The 13,301-nt window shown below is 53.5% G+C and overlaps 1 protein-coding gene across 7 annotated transcripts in view; it reads right to left on the bottom strand.

Annotated features, from left to right (window-relative positions):
• CEP95 (centrosomal protein 95) overlaps positions 1-13,301 on the bottom strand; it is a 159,294-nt gene that overhangs the window by 62,860 nt on the left and 83,133 nt on the right. For all 7 annotated transcript variants that reach the window (XM_029600760.1, XM_029600759.1, XM_029600761.1 and 4 more), the window contains one exon: positions 13,089-13,180. In XM_029600760.1, coding sequence (XP_029456620.1) covers positions 13,089-13,180 — 92 coding nt within the window. The remainder of the gene's footprint in view (positions 1-13,088; positions 13,181-13,301) is intronic.

Raw genomic sequence — 13,301 nt, 5'->3', positions numbered from 1 at the left:
AGGCCGCCTTGATAACTTCTTTGATCCAGTGGGCGATAGTTGCCCGTGAGGCCGCTTCCCCTTGCTTCTTCCCGCTGTGAAGGACGAACAGGTGGTCCGTCTTTTGTACTGCTTCTGACATTTCCAGGTATCTGGACAGTAGCCTGCCGATGTCGAGATGGCGTAGTATTCGACCTTCTTCAGACTTCTTCAAACTTTCTGTGGTAGGCAAGGATATGGTTTGGTTGAGGTGGAAGTGTGAGACTACTTTGGGTAAGAAGGAAGGAACCGTACGAAGATGGATAGCCTCTGGAGTGATTCTGAGAAACGGATCACGGCAGGACAGGGCTTGTAGCTCTGAGATGCGGCGTGCTGAGCATACAGCCAGCAGGAACACCATCTTCAAGGTTAACAAACGGAGGGACAGGCCTCGAAGTGGTCGGAAGACGGGTCCCGCTAGAAATTCCAAAACTAGGTTGAGGTTCCACAGGGGTACTGGCCACTTCAGTGGCGGACGAATGTGTTTGACTCCTTTCAGGAAACGTGAAACGTCTGGGTGTGTGGCGATACTGTTGCCGTCACTCCGGGGACCGTAGCAGGATAGCGCTGCCACTTGAACCTTGATGGAATTGAGGGACAGACCCTTCTGAAGTCCATCTTGCAGGAAATCCAAAATGATAGGGATCTTAGCGGCATGTGGATTGGTGCCGTGAGTTTCGCACCAGGCTTCAAATACTCTCCAGATCCTTATATATGTTAGTGATGTGGAGAACTTGCGTGCTCGGAGGAGTGTATCTATTACCGGCCCCGAGTATCCTCGTTTCTTCAGTCTAGCCCTCTCAATGGCCAGACCATAAGAGAGAATTGAGCTGGATCCTCGTGGAGGATGGGACCTTGCCGCAGCAGGTCCCTGTGTGGAGGCAGGGATAAGGGATTCCCCGCCAGTAGTCTTCTCAAGTCTGCGTACCAGGGTCTTCTTGGCCAGTCCGGGGTCACTAGAAGAACTAGGCCTCTGTGCCGCTGAATCTTGTGTATAATGGCGCCCAGTAGGGGCCATGGCGGAACGGCATATAGCAGGATCCCCTGGGGCCATGGCTGTACTAGGGCATCGATCCCCTGGGATAGAGGATCCTGCCTGCGGCTGAAGTATCTGGGCACCTGAGCGTTGGACCTGTCCGCTAGTAGGTCCATGCCCGGAGTCCCCCACCGATCCACAATCATCTGGAAAGCTGTGGGTGACAGCTGCCATTCCCCCGGACTTAGGCTTTCTCTGCTGAGGAAGTCTGCCGTGGTGTTGTCCTTCCCGGCGATGTGGATGGCGGAGATGTCCTGGAGATGTGCTTCCGCCCAAGTCATCAGGGGGGCTATTTCTAGGGATACCTGTTGGCTTCTGGTTCCGCCCTGTCGGTTGATGTATGCCACCGTGGTGGCGTTGTCTGACATCCCTCTGACCGCTTTGTTTCGAAGTCTGTGGGCAAATCGCAGGCACGCTAGCCTGACTGCCTTTGCCTCTAGTCGGTTGATGTTCCACCCCGACTCTTCTCTGTTCCACCACCCTTGGGCGGTGAGTTCTTCGCAAAGTGCTCCCCAGCCGTTCAGGCTGGCATCTGTCGTGAGCAGGGTCCAGGTTGGGGAGGACATTCTGGACCCCCGGCTCATGTGGCTAGGCTGCAACCACCACCGTAGCTGATTCCGCACCCTGGCTGGTAGAGGTAGGTGTATGGTGTAGTTCTGTGATCGTGGGCTCCACCGAGATAGGAGGGCGCGTTGTAATGGTCTCATATGAGCCCGCGCCCATGGTATCACCTCCAGGGTGGATGCCATAAGGCCGAGGACCTGTAGGTAATCCCAAGCTGTGGGCCGGGTGGCGCTCAGCAGGGCCTGCAGACGATTCCGGAGCTTTGATCTTCTCTTGGAGATCAGGCTGACCTTGTCTGCCTGGGTGTCGAATCGGACTCCTAGGTATTCCAGCGACTGAGAAGGCTGTAGGGAACTCTTGTTCAAGTTTACTACCCATCCTAGGCTTTCCAGAAGAGCTATAACTCTGTTGGTCGCCTGGTGGCTCTCCTCCAGTGACTTTGCCCTGATCAGCCAATCGTCCAGGTAGGGATGGACGAGGATTCCTTCCTTCCTGAGGGATGCCGCCACTACTACTATGACCTTGGTAAAGGTCCGCTGCGCGGTGGCTAACCCGAAGGGTAAAGCTCGGAACTGGAAGTGTTGGTTCAGGACTTTGAAGCGTAAGTAGCGCTGGTGATCCCGATGGATTGGGATATGCAAGTAGGCTTCCAACAGATCTAGGGATGTGAGAAACTCCCCTGGCTGTACTGAATTTTTGACAGATCGCAGAGTTTCCATGCAAAAGCTGGGCACCCGTAGATGTCGGTTGACTGACTTGAGGTCCAGGACGGGCCTGAAAGTGCCCTCCTTCTTGGGTACTATGAAATAAATGGAATAATGCCCAGAATTTATCTCCCCTACAGGCACCTGGAGTATGGCTTTTAGGGATAGGAGCCTCCGCAAGGTAACTTCTAGTGCCGTCCTCTTGAGGGGTGAACAAGGAGATTCCACAAACTTGTCCGGCGTGAGCTGAAGAAAGTCCAGGTAGTACCCTTCTCGGATGATGGCGAGGACCCACTAGTCCGAGGTAATCTCGACCCACCTGCGGTAGAAGAGGGTTAGCCTGCCCCCTATGGCTGCTACCCCCGGATGGGTCGGCTGATTGTCATTGTGGGGTACGGCCGGGACCCAAACCCGAGCCGGTTCCCCTCTTGTGCTTAGTCTGAAAGGACTGGTTCCTGGCCTGCGAACGAGGTGCTTGGTAGCGAGTCCTGTAAGGGTTGAAGCGCTGAGAGGTTCTACCTCTGGATGGTCTAGGAAAAGGGCGCTGCCTCCTCCTTGGCCTGTCTTCTGGTAGACGGGGTAATGGAGAGGCACCCCATTTATTGGCCAGCTTCTCGAGGTCGCTGCCGAACAGGAGGGATCCCTCAAAGGGCATTCTCGTGAGACGTGTCTTGGAAGAGGAGTCGGCTGACCAGTTACGTAGCCAGAGCTGTCTCCTGGCTGCCACCGAGGATGACACTCCCTTGGGCTGCTGTACGGACTAGGTCGGAGGCTGCGTCAGTGAGGAACGAGAGAGCTGATTCCATCTCTTCTCCCGGGGTGTTGTTCCTAGCCTGTGATAAACAGGAACGCGTCACCACGGTGCAGCAGGTCACAATTCGTAGGGACATGGCTGCCACCTCAAAGGCTTGCTTCAGAATGGCGTCCATGCGCCTGTCATGTGTATCCTTGAGGGCAGTCCCCCCTTCCACCGGAATGGTGATGCGCTTCACAATTGCGCTAACTATGGCGTCTACCTGAGGGCACGCCAGCATTTCCTTAGTTGCCGGGGCTAAGGGGTACATGCCAGCCAAGGCCTGACCTCCTTTGAATGAGGCCTCCGGCGCATTCCATTCCAGATCGATTAGCTGCTGTGCTGCTTGTAGGAGGGGAAAATGGTGAGACGTTTGGCGAAGGCCCTCTAACAGGGGGTTCATTCTAGGTTCCCCTGGGTCGTCATGGCCAGGGAGAGCCAGTTCCGACAGGCATTGAGAGATCAGGCCTGGGAGATCCTCTTTCAGAAAGAAGCGCCTCATGGTCCGATACAGTTCAATCCCCGAGGGAAGTTCTCCCTCCTCGGGGGGCTCGGCGTCTTCCTCCGGGCAATATGAATCCCCATAAGTGGGGCTTCCGGGTGGCGAGTGGCCGTGCCTAGGCCTTGAGGGTCCAGGGGCCGGGTCATCCGGTACGTATGGACCCGGTCGGGGAGCAGACTGCATTGTGACAAAGGCATGAATCCCCTTGAACAATTCCACCCAGGAGAGCGAAGCAGGATCTGGCCTCAGGGGCACCAGGCCTCTTGGGTTCCCTGGCTGCTCACCGCTGCCTGCTAGGTCCGGGGTGTTCCCTGAGGAACCGGCAAGTACGCTGGGCTGCGACTGGCCCTGGCCCGGGACTCCCAGGGCCTCTTCACATTGGGCACATAGGGAGTCTGCATCCTCGCTCTGTGTGGCTCTGAGGTTGCATGCAGAGCAGAGGCTTATGCCTGATTCTGGACGTGCCGGCTCTGCTGACGCATGGGCTCTCTTACACTCCATCTCGCCTGTTAACTCAGCTAGAGTCTGCGCTTTGCAATATGCGCGAAAGGTGTGCGCCTGCCAACCTGCTCTCATCACCGTGCGCCTAGGAATGTGCGCCTAACAACGTGCGCGAATCAACGTGTGCCTATGAACGGGCGCCTATGAACGTGCGCCTATGAGCAGGCGCTTAGCAACGGGCGCTTAGCAACAGGCGCCTATCAACGTGCGCTTAGCAACGTATCCACAGGCGCCTATTGCACCGTGACGATCCAGGGCAGAAGGCGACGGCAGGCAGGCAGGCAAAATGGCAACCCCCTTGACGGGTTGCCACATAGGCAGACTCTGCTACTCCTCGGTTCCTCGGAGACCAACAAGTAAAGATGTACGCCTTACCTTGTCTTCGGCGCTTCCCGGCTGCAACCCGGGCGGTCTCCGGCTGCGGGGGGAGAGAGTGATTACAGTCACCACCGCACTCGAGGAGGTGCACCCGCTGCCTCTAGGCCGCGCCCGAACTCGTCTCGCTCAGGGGCCAAGTCCACGCCGGGACCAAGGCTGCCTCTAGGCCGCGCCCGAACTCGTCTCGCTCGGGGGCCAAGCCGCGCCCGAGCCCTTCTCACTCGGGGGCTAGGTCCCTGCTGCGATTCGGCCACCGGACCGAGGCACTTACCTCCGAGGGACCACGGAAATCACCTCTGGAAACTCAACTGGGGGAGGGACCGAATGTTATCACCGCAGGAGTGCGGGGCTCGTCTTCAAGTAGGTGTCTTCTATGAATTTAGTCGTTAGAATTTGGAAAAACGCTCAGCGAGCGTAAGGTAGCTCCAAACTGCTTTGGAGACGGAAATTACTGAATTGCTGCACTTCCTGCGGGGGTATATGTACACGTGCTGACGTCAGATCCGTCTCCAACTGCTAGCACGAGCACACTTTACCCACTTGTTTTGAGTCCATCTGCTACACGCTAGGAAATAAATATTTTAGCTGATCTATCCAATTGTAACTTAGGATGAAACAGCTTACAGTGAAACAGATAGTGATCTGACCATAGAACTTTACTAATATCCTCACAAAATGAACCTATCCAGTTACTTGGCACAAAAACTAGAACAAACACGTGCCCTTGTTTATGCATAGGGGAACCTACTAACTGGGATGGGCCCAGTGCTTCAAAGCTTCTAACATATCTTGACACTTGTTAAAGGATTACAGTCCATCCAAAGCTTAAAATCCCCCAGCAATATTGTATTTTATTTAATTTTTTTTTTAACATCAGCCTTCAAAGTTATTAGTCTATCCACAAAAGTATCCAATTTTTTGTCCAGATATCCTGGTGGAGCATAATTTTAACAAAGACTTCAATTGTGGGCTGAAGAAAGAAATAACATCTCTAGAGGCATCAGTACAGATAACTGCAGCAATTCTTTTGCAATCACCAAAAGACCCCTCCCCATTTAAATTTGCGTGGTTTAGAAAACACTGTGTAATTTGGTAAAGCCAAATCATTCAACAAAGCCGAATCAGATGAAAGAAGGCAAGACTCTGTTACATAGAAAATATCTGGACAGCTGTCTGTTAATAAATCCAACAATATTGGGTCTTTCCTCCTAATCACCTGTCCATTCACCAACAATAAAGATAATATAGCAGGTATCCCTTTAGAATCTGATAAAGTATAATCATCAACAACTTCTACATTTCTAAGATGCCTTAGCCTGGTATAACCTGGACCAACCTTCGGGCCAATCTGCAATTAACCATACAGCCCCCTTCCAGTAATAACTGGAATTAAATTATCCATACCAAAACTATTTTCTGTGCTATCTGAATCTAAGACTAGAGTAGATATATTCACCATGCCCCTGGTACCTGCCTCTAATTCCTTAAAGTGCTACAGTTTTGCTACATAAAGTAAACAGAGGTACATTATCACAAAAATATTAATTTATGCATTATAACTTTTCAACCAAGTTCTAGTGGTCTAATATCATTCCACCCCCAAGCCCAAGATATCAGTGCTCAAAGTATAAGCCTCGCAGTAGTCTTAATGCTTTTCTGTGAAAGCAAAGAGAGGTTGAGGTCTGTCTCTGTAACCAGACTAACACAGCCTGTCCCTTATGTTTTACAGCAGAGGAAAAATTAATATCTTGTAACAGGGATATTCCTATTTCTTTAACAATTTCCTATGAATCAGTATCATTTGTTTTTCCCCGGTATGTTTGCTCATTATGGGGTAGATTTTAAAAACTTGCGCGTGTGCGTCCATGTGCGCATGCTACCCGGCGCGTGCACATGGACACGCAATTTTATAACATATGCGAGCATGTTATAAAAGCGGGGGTCGGCACGTGCAAGGGGGCGCACATTTGTGCAACCTGTGCATGCCGACACCCGCGGCCTTCAGCAGTTCCCTCCCAGTCCGCTCCAATTTAGGAGCGGCCTGGGAGGGAATTTCCCTACCCCCTATACTAACCTTCCTACCCCTTCCCCTAACCTTCCCGCCCCCTAGCCCTATCCTAAACACCCCCCCCCCCCCAAATCCTTATCTTACCATTTGCTCCTGCCTTGGTGCAGGAGCAAGTTGCGCATGCCAGAACCCTGCCGGCATGCGATTCCCCGGCACAGCGGCAAATGGCCATTGTGCCGGGCGCCTCTAGCTACACCAAGCCCCCCTGGACTGCCCGCCCCCCCCCAGACTGCCCCGCCCCCTCCCCGAGGCCCCCGGACTTACACGTGTCCCGGAGATTTACGCACGTGGCCAGGCCTTTGAAAATTGGCCCGGCTCACTTAAGGTTTTGACAATTTACCCCTATATTTCTAAATTTTATCTTTAAAAACTGAATACACTTCTCAATTTGAGAAAGGAAAATTAGTTTCTTACCTGATAATTTTCGTTCCTGTAGTACCAAGGATCAGTCCAGGAGACCTGGGTTGTGACTCCGCACCAGTAGATGGAGACAGATTAAAACTTGTGGGCGGAGCCATATATAAGCCCCTGTGCCAGTCACAGCCCCTCAGACATACGTAATGTCAAAGTAGAAAATCCAAAAGCCAACATAGCTAACTATAGAAACTCAGTAAGAAAACGAAAACAACTCCAACACCCCTACAGGAAAACAGACTCCCCAACCGGGAGAGCGAACAAAACAAGGGGTCAGCGTATTAAAAACAACAATGAGCGGACTCTCCGTTACTATAGCGCAACACTGCGGGCGGGATCCTGGACTGATCCTTGGTACTACAGGAACGAAAATTATCAGGTAAGAAACTAATTTTCATTTCCCTGTACGTACCAGGATCAGTCCAGGACACCTGGGTTGTACCAGAGCTAAGTTACCGAGGGTGGGAAGCAGAGAGTCCCGCTCGGAGTACCCTCTCTCCAAATCCCCCAGCATCAGTAGCCTGAACATCCAACCGGTAATGTTTAATGAATGTATGCAACGATTTCCAGGTAGCCGCCCTGCAAATCTCTTGAGGCGATACCTGAGAAAATTCCGCCCAAGACGCAGCATGAGACCTCGTTGAATGAGCACGAAGACCCACCGGCGGTGATTTACCGCGCAAAATGTATGCGGAACCAATGGCCTCCTTGAGCCAACGGGCGATCGTCGTGCGGGACGCAGCAGAACCTTTCTTTGGACCCGATGTCAACACAAACAGATGATCCGTCAACCGAAAAGAATTTGACACCTCTAGATAGCGAAGAAGAGACCTCCGCACATCTAGCTTTCTCAAGTCCCTTGATTTCGGGTCAGAAGACTCCCCTACCGCAAAAGAAGGAAGTTCAACTGATTGATTCAAATGAAAAGCCGATACGACCTTAGGCAGAAAAGATGGAACGGTCCGCAAGGAAACCCCCGAATCGGAAATGCGCAAGAAGGGCTCCCTACAGGACAAAGCCTGCAACTCGGAAACTCGACGAGCCGACGCAATCGCTATCAGGAATACAGTCTTCAACGTGAGATCTTTGATCGTAGAACGCTTCAGAGGCTCAAACGGAGCTGAGCATAAGGCCGAGAGCACCCAGTTGAGGTTCCAAGACGGACAAGGGAACCGCAAAGGAGGACGGAGGTGTTTCGCTCCCCTAAGAAAACGGGAAATATCAGGGTGGAGAGCCAGGGAGACTCCCCTGACTTTACCACGCAAACAACCAAGCGCCGCCACTTGGACCCGTAGGGAACTGCATGCTAAACCTTTGGCCAGCCCAGCCTGGAGAAAAGCCAAAATATCAGGAATAGTAGCAGAAGTGGGATCCAGACCCCGCTCTACGCACCACTCTTCAAAAACTAGACTCTAACATACCCAGACTCTAACATAAGCCAGAGATGTAGACTGCTTCCTGGATCTCAGCAACGTGGCAACTACCGCATCTGAGTAACCTTTGCGCTTCAATCGGTTCCTCTCAAAAGCCATGCCGCGAGACAGAAGTGATCCGCATCCTCTAAACAGACGGGGCCCTGACGAAGGAGCCCCGGAAACCCCTGTAGACGAAGGGGCGGAGCCACCGACAACTGGATCAGATTCGCAAACCACGGACGGCGCGGCCATTCCGGCGCCACCATGATCACGTTGGACGGGTGCAATTCTATGCGCCGCAGGATTTTGCCGATCATGGGCCACGGTGGGAACACATACAGTAGCACCTCCGCTGGCCAGGGAAGAGCTAACGCGTCGACCCCTTCTGCTCCTCTTTCTCGGCGTCGACTGAAAAATCTCGGAGCTTTTGAGTTGTTCCACGTGGCCATCAGGTCCATGTGGGGCGTTCCCCAAGTCCTGCAAATGAGAAGAAACGCTTCTTCCGCCAGCTCCCACTCTCCCGGATCCAGGTGGTGCTGGCTGAGGAAGTCCGCCTGGACATTGTCGACTCCTGCTATGTGAGACGCAGCGAGATCGCTGAGATGCCGCTCTGCCCAGGCCACCAAGGAACGCGCTTCCTCCGCTACTTGAGGGCTTTTCGTCCCGCCCTGGCGATTGATGTAAGCCACGGTGGTAGCGTTGTCCGACAATACTCGGATCACCTTTCCTCGTACGAGGGGTAGAAAAGCTTGCAATGCCAGACGGACCGCCCTGGACTCTAGGCGGTTGATAGACCACCGAGTCTGATCTTCTGACCACAGACCTTGAACCGATTTCCCTTGGCAAACTGCACCCCAACCGGAAAGACTGGCATCCGTGGTCACCACAGGAGAGATGTTTGGAATCCAGCCACCAGCTCAGGCTGGAGCGCGCCTGACTGTCGAGAGGCAGTGGAAGATAAAATTCCTCTGAAATCGGTTTCCAGCGGAAAAGCAATGAAGACTGCAGCGGCCGTAGGTGAGCGAATGCCCAAGGGACTAACGCCAGCGTGGAGGCCATAGATCCGAGAACCATCAGGTAATCGCAGACTCGCGGACGGTGCTGAGACAAAAGACGTCGCACCTGAGACTGTAATTTGCATATCCGGTCCTGAGAGAGAATCACTCTGCCCCGTTTTGTGTCGAAGACGGCTCCTAGATACTCCAAGGACTGAGTGGGTTCCAGATGACTCTTGTTGTAGTTGACCACCCAGCCCAGGGACTACAAGAATTGAAGCACCTTGGCTACCGCCTGCAGACACAAGCTCTCTGACTTCGCCCGAATCAGCCAATCGTCGAGGTAAGGGTGAACCAGGAGGCCTTCCCGACGTAAGTGCGCCGCCACCACCACCATCACTTTCGTGAATGTCCGAGGCGCTGTCGCCAGGCCGAACGGAAGAGCCCGGAACTGGAAGTGTCTTCCCAGAATGCAAAACCGCAGGAACTGCTGGAACGCTGGTTGGATACCCACATGAAGGTATGCTTCTGTGAGATCTAGTGACGCAAGGAATTCTCCTGGCCGCACTGACGCGATCACCGAACGAATGGTCTCCATCTTGAAGTGAGGGACCCGAAGGCATCTGTTGACTCCTTTGAGATCCAGAATGGGTCGGAAAGTGCCGTCTTTCTTGGGAACTATGAAGTAAATGGAATAACGGCCCTTGCCGTACTGATCGGCCGGAACCGGAGAGATGGCCCCCAAGCTTTCTAGTCTTCGAATGGTATCTAGCACCGCCGCTTTCTTCTTGGGATCTTTGCAGGACGAGACCAGGAATTTGTCCACTGGGATGCGAGCAAAATCTAACTCGTAACCGTGTCTTATCACATTGAGGACCCACTGATCCGACGTAATGCTGGCCCATTCCTCGAAGAACAAGGATAGACGCGCCCCCACGTTTGGGACAACGTGCTGAGGACGCAAGGAGGGATGGGCCGGCCGAACTTCATTGCGAAGGCTTGGACCCCGCACCCGACGGGGCTCCTCCTTGCCTGCCAAAACGTTTGCCTCGAAAGGACTGCTGCCAGTGAGTGTTCCGAGAAGAGGACAGTCTATAAGAGGACCCGGTGGATCTTTGCGGCCTGGACTTTCGGGGTCCCCGGAAACGAGCTCTGCTGGAAAACGAAGAGCGCGCCCGGGCCCTATCCTCTGGCAGCTTAAACGCTCGGTTCTCACCTAGTGAAACCATTAAGTCATCTAACTCCTTTCCGAACAGCAATTTCCCTTTAAAGGGTAACGCCCCGAGGTGAGCTTTGGACGAACCATCCGCCGCCCAGTTGCGTAGCCAAAGAAGACGGCGTGCCGACACCGCTGCTACCATGGACCTAGCTGAAGTGCGTAAAAGATCATGGAGCGCATCAGCCCCATATGCAATAGCCGCTTCCAACCTATCTGCTTGGGAAGCCTCCTCCGGAGATAGATCCGCATTAGCCTGCAATACCTGGGCCCAGCGCAGACTAGCACGCATAGCAAAGTTCGTGCAAATGGCAGCTCGTACTCCTAGGGCGGAAACCTCAAAAATCTTTTTGAGTTGAACCTCCAACTTTCGGTCCTGAATATCCCGGAGGGCTGTTGCTCCCGTGACCGGGATGGTAGACCTCTTCGTGACAGCGGAGACCACCGAATCCACCTTCGGGAGTCTGAGGAGTTCCAACGCCTCCTCCGGTAAAGGGTAGAGCTTATCCATGGCTTTGCTGACTTTCAAACCCAACTCCGGAGTATCCCATTCCTTGAAGAGGATATCCGTGGATGAGAAATGAAAAGGGAAGGCGACCGCCGGCCCTGTGAGGCCGAGAAAAACGGGATCCATGTTCGCCTCCTGGCGGACCACCACTGGGGGAGCCTCAATCCCCAGCTCCTGGAGAATGGCTGGGATGAGAGGTGACAGTTCTTCTCTGCGGAATAGCCGCACCACCTTGGGGTCATCCCCGTCTAAGGCCTGTGCACCTTTCCCTGCACTAGGCTGTGCCGATGCATCCGGTGCTGCCGTCCCGGCCCCCATCAGGGGCTCTTCGGAGGCCTCCGTATCCGTCCCGGGGGAATCCTCGGAATCGGATTCCTGCGGCAGCCCCCGGGGAAGCCGCTTCCCCCGGGACGAGCCCTGGGCGATCTCCGCACCCTTCCTGGCCTTCTTTTTCCGAGGCGGGGACTTGCGGATAGCAGTACGCGAGACATCCCCCCGTATGCGCTTGCTGCGCTTATATCTGAGGACTTTGCGCAGCAACAGCGCAAAGTCCTCAGAAAATTCTCCGGAACCCGCTGAATCGCTACTCGAGTCCCCCCGGGACCGAATCCCCTCCGAGGGGACCTCCCTCGCCTTGTCACGCTGCGGGGAAAGCGCGGGAGGTAGAGACGAAGCCCCCACTGTCTCTCTGGAAATTTCCCGGCCCGTGGCCAAAATGGCTGCCACTCCCGCGCTAAGCGGGAACAGCTCCTGAGGAGTGTCAGAGGGGCCCCCACCTCGCGGCGGCGGCGATCACGCAACCCGGGACCGAGCTCTCCGAGGTGCTGCTGAGGTGCCCTCATCACCCGGGACACAAGCCGAACAAAGGCTGTCCCGGGAGAGACGCGCGTGCGCCGAGCCGCAGGCCCTGCACTGCGAACCGCGAGGCATGCCGGCGAACGCGGGAAAACAGAGACGCGAACAGAAAATTCACCTCAGAGGAATAAAATTCAAAATAACCAAAACGGCGCAATTCGGCAACCTCCCCCCTGCAGGCGACGCCCCCCACCGACCGAAACGGAACGGCAACGCCAAGGAACAGAGAGCCGCAAAAAATAAAAGTAAAACTTTTTTTTTTTTTTAACAGAAAAAAAACGCGCTGTCCCTGGTTCTGAAAACCCTATTTCCTGCAGGGGTGAGTGAACCAGGCTCCCTGGTGTCACCCCTGACGCTGCCACTAGCTCAGCCGGGTCCTCAACCCTGGCAGCGGCCTCGACCGGGGGAGGGTAGTCCCCTCAGGACCTCTCAACTCCCCTGGGAGGCAGGGCAACCGGGAAAGAATTAAAAAGAAACCCAATTTAGCCCAGAACAATTAGACCTAACAAAAAACTAATTAAAAAAAAACAAACCAAACCTGACAAACACCAGAATCAGGTCAGGAAGGGCTGTGACTGGACCTGCACCATCTACTGGAGACAGAGTAAGACTGAGGGGCTGTGACTGGCACAGGGGCTTATATATGGCTCCGCCCACAAGTTTTAATCTGTCTCCATCTACTGGTGCGGAGTCACAACCCAGGTGTCCTGGACTGATCCTGGTACGTACAGGGAACAATAGTTTGATTTTTTTTTTTTTGGGTGGGGAAGCATTATTAAAACCCTTGCTTTTGCCCTTGCTGTCTCTGCATCATTACTGCTCCTCCGTTCCTAGACTGTGTGTCTGAATAGCTCTATGAACCTGGCCTGAGAGTTGTCGCCTTCAGACACCCCCCCTCCTCAGCACTGCTTGTTGGCTGCTAAAAGCCCTGGCAGCAGCCACAGTTCTCCCTTCTTCCCGACCCAAGTACATCACCTCAACAATGTGCCTAGGCTCAACCAGATACTCATGAATGGGCCGATTCAAAACTGGACCATCAAGCCACAGGACCAGCCTTTTATAGAATCATTTAAAAGTCAAGATAAGCACACCAGAATTAAAGTATACAAGAAATCATTTACTTCTGTCACATTGCTTGGGCCGGGCTGCTCCTCTGGGAGAATATTTCTGTTCTCTTTGGAGCCTGGTCTTTCATTTCCAGCTGGCAAGTCATCTAGTCAAAAAAAGAGAAGGGAACACACAATTTATTCTCTAATTTGCAAATTTGAGACATAACTAGAATTACAAAGTTTCCTCCCTCCCCTCCTACAAACAGCACAATTTTATTTATTAAA

The sequence above is a fragment of the Rhinatrema bivittatum genome, chromosome 4, assembly GCF_901001135.1.
Source record: "Rhinatrema bivittatum chromosome 4, aRhiBiv1.1, whole genome shotgun sequence".
In the NCBI taxonomy this organism is placed as follows: domain Eukaryota; kingdom Metazoa; phylum Chordata; class Amphibia; order Gymnophiona; family Rhinatrematidae; genus Rhinatrema; species Rhinatrema bivittatum.
Note: the sequence above shows the minus strand (reverse complement) of the source record. Positions and strands in the feature narration are given on the sequence as shown.